Source organism: Copidosoma floridanum, unplaced genomic scaffold, assembly GCF_036245765.1.
Source record: "Copidosoma floridanum isolate Cflo_tuat_1 unplaced genomic scaffold, Cflo_Japanese_pri ptg000021l, whole genome shotgun sequence".
NCBI lineage: Eukaryota > Metazoa > Arthropoda > Insecta > Hymenoptera > Encyrtidae > Copidosoma > Copidosoma floridanum.
Window position 1 is genome coordinate 5,109,471 of NW_028321898.1, and position 20,368 is coordinate 5,129,838.

General features: G+C 30.7%; 1 protein-coding gene across 4 annotated transcripts in view; it reads right to left on the reverse strand.

The window, feature by feature from the left end:
* Positions 1–20,368, reverse strand: part of IntS3 (integrator complex subunit 3) — a 254,728-nt gene that overhangs the window by 56,089 nt on the left and 178,271 nt on the right. For 3 of the 4 annotated variants that reach the window (XM_089594307.1, XM_089594308.1, XM_014361175.2), the window contains exon 9: positions 9,696–10,257. In XM_089594307.1, coding sequence (XP_089450433.1) covers positions 9,696–10,257 — 562 coding nt within the window. Of the gene's footprint in view, positions 1–6,859; positions 6,925–9,695; positions 10,258–20,368 lie in introns of those variants that run through there. The other variant, XM_089594310.1, reaches the window with a different exon arrangement.

Below are 20,368 nucleotides of genomic sequence, written 5' to 3' on the forward strand. Positions count from 1 at the left end.
TTTTAAGTTTTATTGCTATGTATTTTTTTTCCCTTTCCAACTGCTTTTTTTTCAAGAGTTTTAAAAAAATGGAACGGGGCTCATCACGTCATCATCTAAATACTATAGCATCATGATAATATGGTTCGTTGTTCTTTACAATAGTTTCGACTTAATAGACTGCCATCATTTATGGAAAAATCGTTAGGGATCACATAAAAAATTTTAGGTGTTTTTTGTATAGTTATCACTTTCGATTGTATTGTAATATTTGTCACCTGACCCGTAGTACTTGGTGTTTGGTTCCGATTAAAACGCTGGGAGCTCACCCTCGTACAACGTTGGGAGTGAGACACCTGCGAGTTTAAATGACGCTGCGAATCATTGTCTCTTAGCTGTTCAAAATTCTGAAAATCTTGATTTTGTCAATTAGAAACACAATTTTGTTGGTTGTTATTGTTCTAATTACTACGATTATTATGTTAGGGGTGTATATTCTACTTATTCATCCAGCCCTGATAACCAGATTAGTTATTTCTGTATTTAAAATTCGAATTTTTTCGCGCATAATAATTATCAATATTCTCGTTGTTACATAGATTAAAAATTATTTTGCCTACAGTTGTTACTATTTTGTTGATTTCTATATTGATTTTTTTTGTTGTTTCTAAAATTTCCTTAAAAATTTGGATTATTATTGAATTTCTTATTAGGATTGTGATTCCAATTGTTGATTTTGTGTTCATTAGCTTGTCTTATTTGATGCGATGGGAACGGCTGAACAGGGTACCCATTCTGCTGTTGATATGAGTTATTTAAATTGTTTTTTATTGGTATCGTGTGTCTGAGAGTATATCCACTCTCATTCGGCTCTCTCATCTCAACGCATACTCGAAGGCATCGGCTAAGGAAGCAGGTTCTTTTGCATCTACCTGCTGAGTTACTATAGGTGCCAGTTCTTTGATAAGCGTGTCTAGAGCTATGTCTCTTATTGGCGTTCATTTACACGTAATACGCATTGCACTTATCTTCCATCAAAGCTTTTTCAGCACCGCTCAGCAGTAGGTTCACATAATCATAATATTCGCCCACTGATTAGCCTTCTCGTTGGCGCACGTTCTGCAGCTGAGTTTGATAGTAAGCAACGGTTCTTCGTATCGCATATCTTTTCTTTCAATGTTTAAAAATATCTTGAGTTTTTTAAAGTCTTGGCCACTTTTACTTATTTGAGCTGCACCTTGTAAATTTTGCAATACTTCTCTTTTATATAAATTTGTTTGGTCATCTTTGACCCAACTTTCTTCGTTCCTAGAATCTTGAATGTAGTCCTTGAGCAAAATATATTTTTCTCATCAAATATAGGAAAGGATTTGATTACATGTTGAAACGAAAAGTTGGCGTTTAGGGACTCCATCAGCACTATTATCTTTTTTTAGTTTTATAATTTGGGTTGTGTGCGTGTTTTTTTCTTCTCATTTATTTTTATACTATATTATATCTTATCTTTCTTTCTTTAGTTAGATCTAATCGTATTCGAAAGAAAAATTCATTATATTTTATTTTATTTTGCTAACTTATTTCAGAAAAAATATTTCATGAGGTCCTTGCCATGCATCATAAAAGACACAAGGAATAGAGAAAAAATTACATACGTACATATACAAATAGTATCTATAATTATGCATTTGACATACTACATATAATTAATTATGGATAGTAGAGAAAAATATTTTTCTTTTTTGATGCGTGTGTACATCAAAAATATGCATATATTTCCAGTGTAACTGCTTGTTTGGCACATGCAAGTATAATAAAATTGCAGTTTTTTTACATAGATGTACGCCTGCCAACTCTGCTTTAAGCTAGGAATAGAGTATGCGGCGCAGGAATTTTTCACATAGCATGTGCGGCTATATACTAAATTGCTACGCGAGCATCATCTGGGGGCGGTGTATGATTGGAGGCTTTTATTTCACAGAGAGAGAGAGAGTATCTGACATATAACTTGGTACTTTTGTTTCTTTTGATGAGGAGGGAGCACAATGGCTTATGCTGGAACACTGTATTATTAATTTTAATATATTTGTGCGTTCGTAAGTAATCTTTTGCCTATGCGTTTCTATGTCTTGAGGGCTTTTGAGAAACTTTTTTTCCTCAAAAACAATTAATTCATCAAATCTTGTATTAATTTAAATTTTGTAATCATTGCATTTTTGCTGAAAGTTAATCTCTGAATTGTAAAAATTATTTTTCTGAAGCGTACGTACTAATTGTGTTTTGTATTTGTTGTTTTCTGTTAAATTGGTATTTGCTTTATGAAAATTATAGTAATGTTATAGTTGGTTATCAATAAAGTCTTTTTTTCTAAAAAAAAGTTTCTCAGATAATAGTTTTTGTAAGTAAAGTTGTTCGCTACTTCTTTTGTTTTTTTTTTGTTACCCATCCACGTTAGAGAATTCATGTGCTGTTATCATTTGTACTTTAAATCTTAATTTATATATATTTTTTATTTATTAACTGTGTTATTGTATTATTGTCAATTAGAAAAAAATTGCTTTAACAAGCAGATCCAGGATTTAGAATGTCCGCTAATGAAGCAGGACTAACGAAACGAACCGCTTGACGAGTAGATTCAGGGTAGGCATAGATAGATCACAGATCTGATGTTGAGAAGTGTATCTGTACGTGTAGTATAAAAGATCACTATTTTTATTTTTCTACTATTATTTAATACACAACTTCATCATATTTTTTACTTTTTATAACGGTAAACTTCTATTGTTTATTTTATAGTGTATCTTTTAATGTATTTTGACATTTTTATTCATATTTTTTTTTTAATTGTAACAAAATACCGCATGCATTATGCTCTCTACGAAGGCACAGCATATACACGTCTGCGCACACTGCATTATATGGGGTGATACACGTTATTCATTAACATACTTCTTTGAATGGTGTTTATTATTTCTGTAAAAATAGTAATAAGGGAACATATAATGAACAAACGAATATTTAGAGACTTAACTACGTTCTGCTACCATGTTTATTAAATAATTGATTGTAATTATATAACTTTATCATCCGCTAAAAACTGGATGTTTATGGTTTTGGGTCTCACACTCCCTGACGAGCCGCAGGAAAAGAAGACTGTCTAACTATTTACAAGTTTATTGAAAAGATTAAAGAGTAGATGTTATGTCTGTAAAATGTCTATATTATAATATTTTTAATTTCGTTTTCTTTTTTTTTGGTCTCTGTCTTGAATTTCATCAATCAACTCATAAATCCAGGCAACATGTGACTTTAACTTATGACGTGCAATCAAACTGTAATTTCAGTACTTCAACTTTATACAACCCTTCAGTAATACTCTCCTTCTAATATTATCAATTTATTTAATGAGACACTTGCAAGGGGGCACTTCTATCACCTAGAATTTATAATACACGCTTTACATTAATATTTATATTCTTCTATTCATTATATTTTCTTGTAATAAAAAATCCGTCTCATAGACAATTCAGTAGTACACATTTTTTTTAAACATACATATATTTCATTTTATAAAAAATTACTATTTGAAAATTCAAATTTGAACGCTGCGCGCGGGGTATATGCGTCTAGTACGTTAAGAAAACGCTAGAGCGCGTTCACCCAAAGAAGGAAAAACCTGCTACTAAAAAGGAAACAACGTTAGCATAAAAGGCACCAGTGCGAAATGCCTAATTAGTTCCTCTTCCAGCGAGCCTGGGACGCGATATATCCGTTGCTCACCCAGACCTGGAACTTTCCCGTGCACCGGTACAATACCGCGACGAGCACGAAGGGAGAGAAAGAGACGAAGTACAAAGGCCGATAGCTGAAAAGTAAGTGTGTACACCACCAACAGGTAACACTTCCACTAACCGGTACCTACTTGGACTTTCGGTGCTCGACCGCTTTAAGCGTGGAGACGACGCATCCCCAAGTAGTCGAGGCACTAGGGTTAGCGACCACGTTCTTAGGCAAAGTTCCTGGGTCGACGACTTGAGCAGTGCTCAAGACACCCAAGGGCCCTGAGAACGACCTAACCTTACATGACTTGGTCGGATAGGTAGTTACCTAACACTAACTTTCCGCGGTTGTAATAAAAATTCGGATTAGTCTAACCTAACGTGTTTAAGCAGAGATATTAAGGAGGGAAAATTCAAATTGTCATTTATGTAAAATTCTCTATTAAAAGGGCGGATAAATTTCAAGTAAATTATCGAGTATATTATATACATTTTTTATTATTAACGTAAATGATTGCGATTACTCAAATACAATTAATACATGTAAAAATTGAAGATATAATTTCCTTGGAATCGTATGATTGAATAAATATAAGATAATTAAAAATAAATTGATTGTACTTGTTTAAGCAAACCTTCCCCTCCACGTTAGATTGCGAGTTTCTTTTTATAGTTTAAGATAAAAACTCGAAAAATAGCTGTTAAGATTTGAAATCGTTTATATAAACTGAGAATATTATCTGGATCCCAAAAAGGGACAGGAATAAAATAAAAAAGATATTAGATTAAAAAAATATTGAATAAGTTGAAAAAGATATTAAATTATTAAATTAATTAAATTAAGGGAATATTCAGGAGAATTCAATTAAGTAATAATTAATAAACAATTTCTGTACATGGTGCAGGAATTAATTTATTATTTAACAGATAAATTTTGAAACTTGATAATAATTATTTTTTAAGTATTGTATATAATCGGCAATCTGAGCAATTTCGCTCTTTTACACAGGGCAACGAACCCGCCCTCCGACATATAAACACAATCATTGTTTGTGTATTGGTTCCTAATCTTAGAGTTTCCTCGGTACAGATAATATTCTTAGCCGATTGTTACCACCACAAATTAACCGGGGTTATACTCAAGGAAAGGGAAGTCGTACACTTTATATAATTTCGTTGTACTTATATTTCTAGGTTAATATTACAATTGTAATTTTATAAGAAACTTTTAAGAACTACATGAAATTCATATTTATTAAAAAAAAGGGTTTTTCATTACTACATAAAATTGAACAGTTAATGTAGTTGCCTCACGCGCAGTGTTGAAGTAATAGATATTATTCCAGTGTAGGGGCTATGGAAGGTCGGGGGGGGGAGGGTACAGAAAATTGAGTAGGGTGACGATGGAAGGCCTGTAGGGGCTGTAAGAGGCTCAACAAAAAGCCAACCCTCTACAAATGAGAGAGAAAACAAGCATATTTTATCTTTTTTTGTAGAGGCTGTGGGGCTATTAAGAAATAGAAACAGCGGGTATTTTGGTGCTGTGAGGGAAATTGTGGTATACTACACCAAAATTACTATATAATAGGGTAATATATATACACCCCAGTTGAACATTTTTTACTTATTCATTCAATTTTTTTAATGAATAATGCTGAAGTGTTCGTTTAATCACTGTAACAATTTAAATAGAAATTAAAAAAAAAATATCGTTTTAAGAGATTCCGGACAATAATCTGCTTCGTACTTAGAAGCTTTTTTAAACTTAGCATACAAACATGGTAGTGAGAGCTTCGATGGCTTAGTGGTTAACATGATAGCCTCCTAGCCAGGGGTCGAGGTACTCGAGGGGTCATGGGTTCGAGTCCCGTCAAAAATTATCGAGGTTTTTTCTCGGTCTTTTCGGATGGGATGAGTATCCAGGATGCTGAAATACCACTTATCCGAATTTTCAAACAAATAGTGGATTTTTTCTAGTGATGTCTGGACCTTCACAAGTCTCCTTTGCAAAGGAAAGCCAACACCTGGCTAGCTCATCGGGTAAAGTCACTGATGGTTATAAAAAGGTAGGTACAGCGAGTTAGATGGTTTATTAGAAGAATATTTTTCCATTCAACTTGATAATAGCTGGGATGTGCTTGAGACAATCCTTGCACCCTGTAAATAGTACCTAGTAGGATGGATGACCAAGTCATCTAAAGGGAACTTTGCAAGGGGTTCGCACGAAAGACTCGCATACTTGGAGAAATAGGATAGTAGTAATAACGAAAAAAACTAAAAAAGGTAGAGATTAGGGATATAAGATACGTAAAAACCCTGAAATTGGGATATGTTAGAATCTTAATACTACATACTACTACTACAAACATGGTGGTGTGATGGAAGCGTTTTCGATTAGTCAAACAAAATGGACGCGATACGCCACACTTTTTTTTATATCAGGGCTTATAGTAATTTAAATTCTACATTGGACACTACGTATAGCATACTGTATAGAACAATATAAAATGTAAACAGAGGTATAATAAATGTATTTGACGTATACAAACAGAAAGTGGGTGAAGTGACGGGAGATACTTTATTGCGAATTATTAAATTATTTAAAATGCATCAAAGTGTTGCACAAAGGTATTATTTAAATGCAAAAGTGAGCAAATATTCTAAGCAATACGATAACAAATATTGAATTTATATGCAACTAATATGAACAAAAAAATACCCAAACTCAGCTCTTATGAAATTATGTTATTAAAAAAAAAAAAAATTAGATCGTAAATGAAAAATGATCATCACTTATTAATATAAAGTACATCTATTCGCTTTATAGGCAACGTAAAAAATGTATATTAAACACATGATGGGAAAAGATATGCTGGATAATAATAGGAACGAAAAAAATGTGAAGGACCGTGAGGGGAATCCAATGATGATGTAAGGAGTATGGAGGAGTTTTCAACCCAAATAGTGTTGCATTAAATTTCCAGAGAGATTAAACGAATTTTCTCTTATTGTACGGAAGCTGAGGGGCCCGTTACCAAAACAATTATATAACAAAGGACCATCTTATCATATTATATAAAGACTTATGTAGGGCTTACCACATTTCCTGCCACAGTTATTGCAGCCCCAACAGCCCCCAGGACATACCAGGACAACATCTATTCTTTTCCTTTTGTCAATGAAAAAAAAAAATTAATTTTACAGTTATAAAAAATTAAAAAAAACTTTTTAAATAAACATACAAAAATTATTAATTATACTAATTGTTTTGAACACTAGTAACTTCAAATATTTAATTATGAGGTTTTTAGTTCGTTACCAATCATAACATTATTATCATTATTATTATTCAATACGTAAAAATTTGTACATCAAATGTTGTGATAAACGATGAATTTGTTATTATAATGCATGTTTGCATAGTATAATTTTTTCTTTAGATTCTATTTTACAAAATGTACTCAACGTTGTTCCAGTCAAAAAGTAAACGAACGATTCTATGACTGGTTATTTTTTTTGAGAGAAATACCTATACAATGCTAGTCCAAGTCATTAATAAAATTTTTTTAACTCGAGATAAAATGTAATTAATAAATGTTATTGCGAAGAAATTTTTCTTAATCTTTCAAGACGATGAGTAAAAAAATTTTTATTAGTTGGCTAACGTACATATTTAAAAACATTTTTATGATTATCGTTCAACTAAGAATGTATTGACAGAAGCATGTGTTTACAGAAATCAACATCTTGAGTATTGTTATTTTGGTTTCAATTACTTTTTTTTGAAACTGGTAAATTAAATAATAACAATGATTTGTTTTTCAACTCAAAAAATTGATTCACGTGCAGAAGAGCACCGTTTTCTTTCTTATGAATGAAATATTCTGGAAAATAACTTTTCCATTTAACTAAACATTTTTTTTTTAATATACAATGGACTTGGATGTTTTTTAAAATTAAAAACTATGCAAAAAATTGTCGTCATTAAAAAGAAAGCATAATTGTGCTAGCTTCTTTATACATTTTATCGGTTTGAGTATCATGATCAATTAAGCTCATAGCAACTACATTATCCCTAAACGTTTTGTATTTAATATTATGTAATTCTAAATTCTCAAAGGACGTTGCTCCATGATTTTATTTAATAACTTTACAAAAATTTTTTTTTGATCCTTAGGATATACTATGTTAAATCTGACTGTTATATTTATTTTCCATTTCTTAAAGTTATTACTAAAAATACGTTTTTCTAAAATATTTACAGACTTTAATGATTTCGTAAATGAACGATTTTATTTAATTAAAAATAAGCTGTTAAGGGTGTTTGCTATTGTGCTATCGTGTTTATAAATTTCTTTGCTTTAAATATTGATTTTTGCTTATTTTCAAGATGCACAGCAAGATTGACTACTTGGAGACCACAAATTAAAAAATCTTACAGTCTTCATGCTTCTTTTATCAGACTAAGTTATCTATCATTAGCATATTTTTTAATTTGATCTGGAATTTCATTTTCAGAATTTCTTACTCTTTGAATTTACACAAATGCTGTGTTTACTGCTTTGTATGGATGCACAGTATTTAACATTTATGCGGCATTCGTATTTTATCAAAAAGAATTTGTTATATGATATAATTACTGAATTAAATAAATTGTATATATAATTAAATAATTTGTAACAATCAGCAATTAAATATTTGATGATTAATAATTAATAACTTAGGTATTTATGCTGATTTTATTTTATCAATGTGCTCAGGGGTAATTATTTTCTTGTTCGGGTGTAATGATATAAGAAAAAGTGCATTATTTATTAGTGTCATTAGTAAGTAGAATTTTATCTTTATTTTTAGTTTTATAATAATGATTGTCCAAAAAATTATTTTTTCTTATGAACTATGGGTAACAATTTTTTTCTAACACTGTTATACCAGTGAAAAGCTTAGAAAATTTTTCGACACAATTATTGTTACATATACCTAAACATGGACTTTCTGAGGTATGAGGGCCATGCTTCATATGTTTAATTACTAATCCTGCATGATGTTTATTGTTCAAAGGTATTTTAGCTAATATTATTCTATCGATGTATTTGAAGGTGATTACATTATTGTTCAGATGTAATGGTATTAGAAAAAATGCATATGGTAGATTACGTTTCTGATATTCTATGGTGTAAACGTAAGCTAATTAATACTTTACCAAAAATGTGTTTGCGAGTAAAATCATTCAAAATGGATTGTAATTTAGTACGAAACAGTCTAACAGTTATATTGAAAATATCATTTGGAATATCAACAAAGGAAGATTTAATGCAATAAACTTCATTAATATGTTTTTATGAAACTGCTAAAAGCAAAAAAAAAAAATGTTTTCAGTTTTTATTTCAACTCTAGAAGACCAAGTAAAAAAAAAATTTTTTGCTTATAAAATTAACTAGTAGCCACAAACCAACAACTTTTTTTGGCACGTTAGCAAAGACAACGTTGAAGGGTTAAAATCCATAATAGGTAGGGCTAAGCCTGCAGTTTTATACGAGTTTGTTTAAACTAAGAGTTTCGTATCTCAGTACAATATTTTTGAAAGAATACTAACTTTTTAGCTTTTACATATCCTTACACTCTTTTTTTCATGCAAGCATTTCAGGTATACTAAAGTCCAATATCCATTTAAGAAGTCTGTTAATTTTTTTTTTATATCGTAGATGAGACTTACACTGAAAAAATTCAAGGTAAGCCGGCAAAAACATTCGAACTAATAACTCTTAGGTTTGGTAGCTGGCGCATTAATATCTTAGCTTCTACATTAGCAACTAAATAACAATAAATAGATTTTTGCATGATATTGGTAACTAATAATTGAGGAAAGATTTTGTAAAAGAAAGTATTTTTAAATTTTCGTTTATAGCAATTAACACATTTATTTGATACCATACTTACTTCACTTGTCTGATCACTACTTTCAGTATGTTTATCTTTGGTCATTATTCTTTTTAAAGTAGACCTTTCTCTAGCAGAATTTTTTCTGTGATTACTTTTGGCGTGAGTTAAAAGGGGCTGTGTATGCGTGTTCTTTCTCGTGCTTATCGCTACTGAAGTGGAAAAATCATGGTCTTCGTTAACTTCCGTAAGGGCAAACAAGTCACCATAACATTTCCTTATAGAATCATTGCAAACAGTCTGTACATGCAATAACGCTTTTTGCATACTTTCTGACTGATACAGTTGTAGTTCTGGGATAGTTGTGCAACTTTGGCGTAAAAGATCTAGATGTCCTAGTAACTGTTCTCCCGAAGGTAAATTAGACTGATTTTGTTTGACTGCCGAACGTTTACGTTTATTTGGACTGCAAGGTGGATATCTAGTACATAAAAGTGATGACAGCAACTCACTAAGCTTTTCTTCATACTCTCGACACCAATATTTAAGCACTGCTACGACAAACATGTCGTTTTCAATATGTTGCCGTGATAAAAGCTGTTTTAAAATTTCTTGATTAGGCCTGTAAAAAAATTTAAATAACTAATTACATTTTTTAATTATTGTTAAGATTTTTATCTTATTAAGCAATTCAGTAGTATTTACAACGATTCGATATAACAATTAAAATACACAAATTAATTTTTTAAATAGTATTTGTGAGTCTATTATCATATATGTTAATAAATTTGATAAGTGAATAGCTTATTATCAAAAAAGTACATCACCAACAGATTTTTCATAATCTAAGGCATAAGAAAAATGTAACAAACATGTTATTACTAAGCCTTAATCACAATTAAAAAGTTAGAATACTGTAAAGCTTATACATCTCAAAAAGTCAGAACTAATGAAGTTTTTGTGCAACAAATTTAGTGCTGAAATTGAGATTATAATATTAAATCATAAGTTATAAGTTGATTGCAGCAGACTTTTAGCTTTTTAAAGTAAAACTTTTTTTCATAAAGCCTACATATTTAAAACAATTAAATTATGTTACCTCAGCAGATAATTACTTTATTTCAGATAATATAGAATTCAAACTAAGACAAATAACAGTTCTACATCATCCCATCTGTAGAAAATCTACAGTTGAGGAATCAAAGGAATTTTTTAGAGGCTATTAGTTTTAAAAGATTGAATAAGCTATGAGCTCTATGAACTAGTCATCAGAGAGGTTATGGTATAAAAATATGCAAAAGTCAGTTTCACCTCTCTCTTTTTTAAATGTACATTTATTGAACTAACTTCCAAATACTTAATAAATGGTGTATTACTGTTTGATTGTGCAATGAAGTAAAGAAAAACGATTTTTTTGTTTTTTAATCATATGATGTTTACCAAAAATTGTAAAACATTTCTCCAATAAAATAAGTTGAAAGTATTGAAAATATATACCAAGTAAGCCTTAAAAAATTTGAGTCAATTATTTGGTTATTAATTTTTTATCTTCATTAAAAAAAAACTAAGATGTACGACCTGTAGAAGCTGAAATGAGTTTATTTCACAAATATACTTGATGCTCCATTTTACAATGTAGAGAGTTAAAATTTGCCGTGAGGATAGTCTAATATTTTTATTTTCTGTGAAACATGTATCGCATTTTACCAGTATAGTCTGTTGCTAATCTAATGTTATTATAAACGCATATGTGCTATGGTCAACTGTTAATTGACTTAATGTAACTATTGTTGTATAATTTTTTGAGAATATTCGACGTAGTTTACTTTTCACTTAGAAAGAGTTATTGAATACACAAGCAGAACGTTGCATACTTTATACTTCAATGAAAATAAAACTTATTGCCAGTATGCCATTAGAGTCTAATAATTTGTTTCATTATTAATTATTTCATAAATTTTATTGGCACCACGAAAAATGTTATCAAATAAAAATGATTTATGCTTGTGTACACGGTTTACCATACGTATTAGCTTCGTGCAGCATTTTGAACAACGCTAGCAGCAGGGAAAAAATTGTCGATGCTAACTAACAAGAATACACAGAATCTTATGGACAATGATCTGTTAAAAGCGTTTATTTCAAGAGTAATTTATGTTTTCTTCAAATATTAATTCATTTCGTTTAGTACTTTTAAATCAGCACATTACAAAGTAATATTTATTATGCTCCCTCGTACATTATATCCATTTTCTAATAGAAATTTACATTTTTTCATGATGTTTAAAAGTATTACTTTCTATTAATATGTTACTTGGGACTGAAAAAACTTATATCAGTTGTTAAATATTTATTATTGTTGAAATAAGCACTTGTAATCTACCATTGTCCATCTGATGCTGTGTATTCTTGTTAGTTAGCATCGACATCTCTTCCCCTGCAGGTGGCGTTGTTTTAAATTTCTGCACGAAGTGAATACTAGCGTATTAAGTACTAGCAGGTGTTATTTATATTCTCAAGCCCCTTTTTTTACAGAATTGTTTGTAAAAATTAATTTTGGATCTACGAGCTTTTTTTATAATGTATTTTGCAGTGCCCACGTTGCTTAAATCGATTTGCCAGTAATAATTTATTAAAAGTACAAGTATGTAAGAATAAAATAATCTTACGTACGTTTTGCTGCGACATTAAGAAAAAACAAGCAATTTTCAGAAAAGTGCCTATTTAGTAAATAAACGCATTTTTGAAAAAAGTACAAACTTTTGGAAAACTAACTATTCTTTACTGCAAAACAAATTTTCAGTTATAGCGTTCTTATTATCTGATTTTTATAAACACCTGAATGATTCTTCAAAAGTTTGGGCTTATTTGGTAGATATTTGCAACACCTACAACTTATTTTATTAGAGTATTGCTGTAAAATCTTTGGTAAAATCATTTAACAAAAAACAATGAAATCGTTGTCTTTCTTTACTTTATTAAACAATTAAACAATCATGCATCATTTTCTATAAGATCTAAAAGATAAAAAATAGGGAGGTCAAATTGACTTTCACATTTTTTTTTTATAAAGTTACCATCAAACTTGCTCGATTGACTAGTCAAGAATTTTTTGGAATAGAATTTGTTGTAGACGAATTGATTTTCGTCACGCTTGTAGAGCCTAAGAAAAAACAATTTTTTTCTTTTAAAGCGAGATTGTTGTTCAGAATATTGTTATTTTCTTCAATCAACAGTATTAGCTATTTTTTACTTGAGTAAAAATTGGCAGATTGTTAAGTTTTATGAAATGAAAAAAGAGAAACATAACGACTTTTATGGTGTGTCAAAGATTTATCAGCTCATTTACAAGAATTCAAGACCACCTTGACTTTTGACTTCGTTTTTATTTCTTTTTTTATACTTTTTATTTTCTTTATCTTCATAATTATATTACTATCTAGTTGCTGTTTTTGTTAGTTCAAAAGGAATTTAATTTTATGTTTCTTTTAAATAGATATTTCTACTACTAAATCTTTGTTCAAATTTTCGATAATCCAATACAAAACTCACTGTAGTTGTCTTAATTTGTCTTAAAGCAGATATACTTAGAAATTATGAACTGATATAAATATTCACAACTTAAATTTATCCATGATACACTTACACTTTGCTACTCGCGATCGTGTAGTATTGCATAAACCATCTAATATCCTTAAGTTTCTGATTAACATTACTGGTCCTTACTAATGGGTATTACTTTACCCGTTTTTATATAAAGTTAGTGAGGTGGTAAGCCTTAACAGATACTGTTAAGGATTTCTAGAGAAAATATAAAAATCAATATTTTAAAATTTTAAAATTAGAACTTTTTTTGGATCTATTTAAAATTTTATTGTTTAAAAATAAGTGCATTTATTGTGTAAAAATAAAATAGCATTAGTTTTTCAAATACTTTTAAATTATCGTTAGCGATAGAATAAATGATGAATTTTGTCTAAAAATAAGTTGTCTCTTAACCTCTAGGGCCATCTATAAAATAAATTTTATCACGTATTTTGCATACAGTATCAAAAATTGTCATCTGATCGTAATTTAAATTCGCATACATATCAGCCAACATTTGCTGACAAAGTAATTTATCAGTGACATCTTCTTGATGATTATATTTGTGGTGTAGGTCAATTAAAACATTATTATAATAACTCTTCTGATTCTTAAATTTGATTTATTGTTAAAGAGCAAAATTATCTTTATCAGTATAAATATCTTATAAACATATACAAAGTTGATTCAACCATGAACGGACCATCCCCTACTACTTATAAATAGTAGTTTCGAGAAATTTGACACTGTCAAACATGGATTCTAAGGTGATTTATGGTATATAATAGTTTTTTGGGTCGCTGATTACGAATCTGACATTTGTTGACCTCTACCACGTCAGTTTCAAAGTCATTTGAAGGTCATTTGAACGTCAAAACATCAAAAATCGGTGAAAAAATCGAAAAAAATAAAAGCATGTCAGGCCAAAACCGTCCAAATCGGCCCTCCCCCTTTCTTATATTAGTTTTATATTTTGTCACCTTGAATGTTTTCTAAAATTTAGACCCAAGCAAAAAATTTGTCTTAGTTGATAAAGATGCATGACAGTAATTGCTTTCTAAGAAATATTGTTTGTTAGACAATAGTATTTAAGCCTATCGCAAATGCAGGATCGTTTATACGTTATACGAACTAATAGTATACATAACAGCTCATGATAATAAATTACTAATATTTTTTGTGCTATCTTTTTGTAGTTTTTTGCATGGGGCATTCTACTTAACTTCCACAGCTCTCCAGAGCCCACCACTCACTCTCCACAAAATTAGGTCGAATTGTGTTGTTTTCTCCGTTACTTCGACTTGGCATATTTTTTCTCCAAACCTCTACGCCATCTTCCCCAACATACCTCTACACCAATACTACCTCCACACAACAGTTTCCCACAAATCACCCACACAATTTTTTTAACTCCCTACCACCCTGACAGTGCCCACATGATTTATAAGAAGTACACATACATATGTACATCATTTTGTTTTTGAATAAAAAATAAAATACTTTAAAAAAAATTTTTAAACATTTTATATTGTTATAAGCAGTTGAAATATTTTAATTAATTCTTAACCGCGACCCCAAAATTTTAACGATTACGTAATACAATCATTGTAACCTACATCAAATTTTCTGTAATAAACGTGCATTTTATTGATGGAGGAATCATGTTTACTGGTAGAGATAAATCAATTTATCTTGCACGGGACGTCGTATCAGCCCGTAGATACCTCTGCAAGTTTAAGTATAGTTTTTCTCAATGAAATTAATGATTATTCAAAATTTTTTATTTGGTAAATCGAGTTATAATTATTATTAGCCAATAATACTTTACTAATAATTATAATTGGAAAAATAAACGTATTTACTAGCATATTCATTTCTATTTTTGAGGATTACTTTTATTTATTAATACTTTACATGAACCCTATTTTTAAATCTAGAACGACATCTCAATATTAACATTTAAATGTTTATTTAAAGACGTATACAACTGTTGTATATCATCAAATGAAAATTTTTTAGATTCTAGTACCTGAATAGAGATTTGAATCATGCAATGGAACTGTCAAGTGCCTTTTATCGTTAGAGGTTTTTAAAAACGTGCTGACATCATTTCATCTTTTTTTTCAGACTCATGATTTGTAGAATAGCAACTCGTTATATTATGCAAAGCTTTTATTGCCCAAGCGTATCATTCATGGAGTGTTAGAATGGTACTATTCATCCTTTAAGTACTAGCTCTAGCAGCAAGTACTTAAAGGATGTTAACGTTTTACCTATTCCATTACAGGATCCCTTGCCATGAAAAGTTGAAAAAAAATTATATTTAGCTGCTATTCTGAAATATTGTAAATGATGAGTAATGTTTCTAAAGTTTTACTTATTTTTTTACTATATACTTGCATTTTGCGAAAAAAATATTATTACTTTATTAACGCATTTCAAATTTGTTTTCATAAGTTCCATGAGTTGTTTTTTAAAGAGATAAACAGCAGTAGTATTATTATGTATCCATTTAGAAATGGAAACCAAAATGTTAACTTTTCCTTCAGTTTCATTAATTATTTTTATAATAAACTGAAAAGGCCGTTTCATGGTTTGTTTTCTTATATTTCAAGGATTCTATTTGTTTTTTAACATAAAAGAATTTACTAGTAATTTTTTTAAACCATTGGTAAAAAGTTGTAAGAATTCACTTGGATTTTTTGATAAGACAAGTATCTGAAAATAGTCAAAGTTTCAACTTTTTAAGATCGGTCTGTATGGGTATTAACACTTTCCTGCAAGTTTTTTGAAATTAAGATGTCATTATCTTCATCAACATTATCTGGACCATCATCGTTTGCATAAAAAACTGTTCTTTCTATTACCTCTGATTATTTTAATTTTTCATCGGAATAACTTTTTGAATTGATTTGCATTTTTTAAAAGGTGATGCTTCCAAGAAACGCAATCCATAATTAAAATAATAATAACTATCATTCAAAAATTTTTTGTTTCCACCTTAAAATCTTAAGGCTCTCTTTGTCTCACTACTCAATTTTATATCAGATTGTTCATTAGAAGATTCCTTTTCATGATCCTGCTATAGAGAATAAGAAATGTGTATGAAAATGTGCATTGAAAATTAATTAAAAAATTAAAAGATTTGATAACCTTGATGTCGTATATTAATTACCATTTAAACTTTACCTGTAGCTTTATTTTCTTTTATACTTTTTGAGATGCGCAAACGACAGGAATTACAAGTTGTATGGTCTAATGCCTCAGCAGTTATTGGTACATTCAGTTGACGTAGTAGATCTTTAGAAACTTTTCGCAATCACAGCGCTTTGTTTGAGTGACTACTCTTATTGAAAATATTGAAACATTTGTCAGCGCAAACATTTATGCTTATTATTTTTTTTGATACTGTTTCAAGCATCATGTTGGGATTAAATGTTTCCTGACTATTCGTATGTATGTATAAGCACGCGCACGTGGGTGCATGTGTCAATCAAAACAATCAATATCACTTATCAGTGCATTCTTAACTGCTCCATTCAACGGTAATTTCTGAATTATACTGTCTGTTTTTTTAAATTCTGAGACACACTATGCTTTAAATATTTACTGATTAAGTTGGAAAAAATTAATGCTAATTATCTCCATAGTTTGATAACAGTTTAACTATTACATTTTTCTCGCCTGTCTTTCACATGATCTATCATCAATTATAAGTACATATACAATTAATTGGAAAATTATTAATCACTAATGAATAACGTTTTCAAGAAATATTTTATTGAAATCGTGGTGAATGTTTTTTTCATTTGCTCACATGTCATTATGTTGTTCAATGAATGAGAAAGTCCTGTTTGCTAATAATCTTTTTTTTTTTTTTATTAAAAGAGTTGACTAATAGAAAAACAATCATAAACGTTATTAAGAAAAATAATGGCAGGTTAAAAAAAAAAGCATGCAGAAATATCCACGCATCGATACGAAGTGCCAAGCTAGATAAATTAATTAATCTCTACCAACAAACATAACTTTTTTAGTTAAAAAAATATACATTTTTTAAAGAAAGTTTGACGCAGAGTACGATGTTTATATTGAGAAATTGTTAACATTTCGGGATCATGGTTGGAAATTGATTTAAACGTTTTACTTGTTTAAAAAAATATGAATTTTTTTGGAAACATTTTTTTCTCAAAGTTTGCTCTTTTATTTAAAAAAAAAAGTTTTCTGTAACTTAAAATAAACTAAAGTAATAAGCTTTCATAAAATAAGTTTCCAAGGCAGAAATCATGAAATATTCAACTTTCAATCTCCTCAATTAAAAATTTCTCTAAAACGCATCTATTTTTTGATTAAGAATTCGTGAAAAAAGTTTCAGCTAAATAAAAAATAAATCAGTCAGATTTTTCCCCAATTCGTCCAGTTTGTTAAAGAATTATATCTATAAATGTCTTGTATGATATGTTATAATAACACGTAATGTGAGAATTTTTACATATTTATGAACAGTAATCGTTGAAATCATCACCAGAAGCCTTTCCCAAACACGAAAAAGTTTACTGTCTGTACTCAACTCTAAATGGAAAAAAAAACAAATCCTTTAATTGTTGTTTCATGTTAACTAAATTATTCAATAGGTTTTGTATTAAACGTTAACTAATCTTACCAAGATATAAAGCAAAGTCGCTAAAACCGTTGTAATCGCTAACCGCGAGAGCTACTGAACCGATTTTGCCGAAATTTGGCATACTGATTCTTGATAATTCCGAGATGGTTTTCGCACAGTTTTTTTCTTTAAAAAGTTAATAACAATAGCGATAAACAAGCTTAAAGTTTTGCTAAAATAAGCTAGCTTTGCGCTTTAGTTCAGTGGGATCCGCTGGGTGGCGTCGAGGTAAAATTGAAGCCCCCCACGGTCAAAGATAGTGAAGAAAGGTTATAAGATGCCCCATCTAATTGTTGATATTCGAAGCCATTCATCGGCAGTACACCAAGCACAGAGGCGTCAGCCATGCAGCTGGGCATCCCAGCTACCCATGACACTCTTTTTTCATGGGCAAGCTTTACAAATCGATTTTGACCCCAGAAAGCCAAGATATCCGAGTGCCACGGAAAAATAGGTGTTTGGAACGTCAATATCACCAGCGGAACGCTAGGGGACGGGTTTAGCTAGAGCACAACCCGATACAACACTTCAGAGCTCTGTGGCCATTCAACTGTCTAGCCTGGTGCCGTCAGAGAATTTTCTACTTTGAATACAAGCCAGGGAAGACAGCCCTGAAGAGAACGGGCAGCCACAACGGCCTCCCTCTTAGTGGTCATCCACAGGGTGTACCTACAGAGAAAGTTTTCTCCAGGCTCACCCTCCCGACTCACGAGGAGCGGTTGGTTATCCAGGGGACGACTCGAAGACGAGATATTTTTTGGTAAGCGACGTATCTCCCTCCATCACAGTCTCCGTACACAGAGACTTTAAGAGTCAAGCTACTCGCAACCAGCTCTTTATAATCAAAAATAATGATAAGGAATAACTGGAAGTTTCACCACTGGCCCTTTTCAGGGCCACTTTAAGTATTAAAGTTCCCTACTTCACCATCAATCTTATCGGTTCTTTTGAGGGCCACCTAAATTTATACTACTTTGCCAACAAATAAATTTTTACTACCATTTTCGAAAGTGATTCGTGGACTAAAAAACTATGTAGAGCCGGCTACTATTAAACCAAGTCAGTCATTCACTAGCAGGCGTCACGCGCGAAGTTGTCCATCGCAAGGCTGGAAAACCAGCAATCACTTATCCTCTCTAAGGTCTGCACTGGGAGAACCTAACAGCTATGAATAAAAAATAAACTTAAGCCAACTGGACAGCCTCCAACGCACAAGCATCCCAAACCAATCTCTCCACCTTAGATCACCAAAACAACTGAGCCTGCAAAAAAAAGGTGCTTTAGACACTAACGTCTTCGGCGTAATACCTGGAGACGCTAGGAAAGATCTCTAGAACTAGCTCCAAAGCTTCAAACGTTGTAGTTGTCCTCCCGATCAGTGTGGTGCTACAATAATCCCCTGAAGGTCACCCTGAGGTATATAGGCAATCATGTTGGCTGGAAACTTTAGTTAAGAAAGAATTTACTTGAAAAGCTCACTAGTCCTTTTCAGGGTCATCCGACGTCGAACTACCTTGCCAACAAATATATTACAACCTAATAAAGTTGAATCAAATAGCCTTTAGGGGTCACAAAAGTCTTAACTATGCCAAAAGTCGTAAGAAGTCGAATCGGAAGGAAAACTTCGAATGCATCTAATGAATACAGTTTGAAGCATCAAGAAAATGACGCTGAACATATATCGAGATTGAAGCAGCATAAAAATCGATAAATAAAGAATTTATTAAGTGAGAGATTAGATTTTCACTATAATCCTTTTGAAAATCTCTTGAATCTTTCAGATTTTTAAATTGATAGAATATGTATTTATGTTTTTGTGGCGATAAAAAATGTAGAGATTAAGCTCGATGACTTTAATGCTGTGTAAATAAAGTTGTGAGATAAGAGAAAAAAAATTTTATTTAATCATATATTTTTTGTGAGTTTTACATCTTAACAGGTTTAAAAAATAGCCCTGTTCATAGATTACACGGGAGAAACTGCAAATCAACGGCCTTTTATGGCCAAGTATAAATTTATGGCATAAGGCGTGCACAGTACTTTTCCGCATTGTTATATTCTTTTCACTTTCTACAGATTTTTAATTGATCAAACAAACTGTATGGATTCCAAACAAATACGTTTTTTTTTAATAAGAAGATTTTTGTTCTGAGAAGTGTCGGAAATAGATGTAAAATTTTTAACTGAAAACGTTTCACATTACATGTTAACACACTACGGTGTTTTATTTAGTGATTTTCGGGCGAAGCCGAGACGGGGGGCCCCTAGTTATTAATGTTTTTTTAAGTACGGTTAAACTAATAATGTCTTTCTATACAATATTTTTTATTTTACGATTTTTATAATTATTAATTTAAATAAATATACTATTTTGCATTTTGCACTGTTTTTACGTTACATGGAATTCATAATGATCAAATAAAGGTTTTTATAAATATAAGCCAGTACTGTCAAATTGTTACTATTGTGATTTATCAATCGTCAT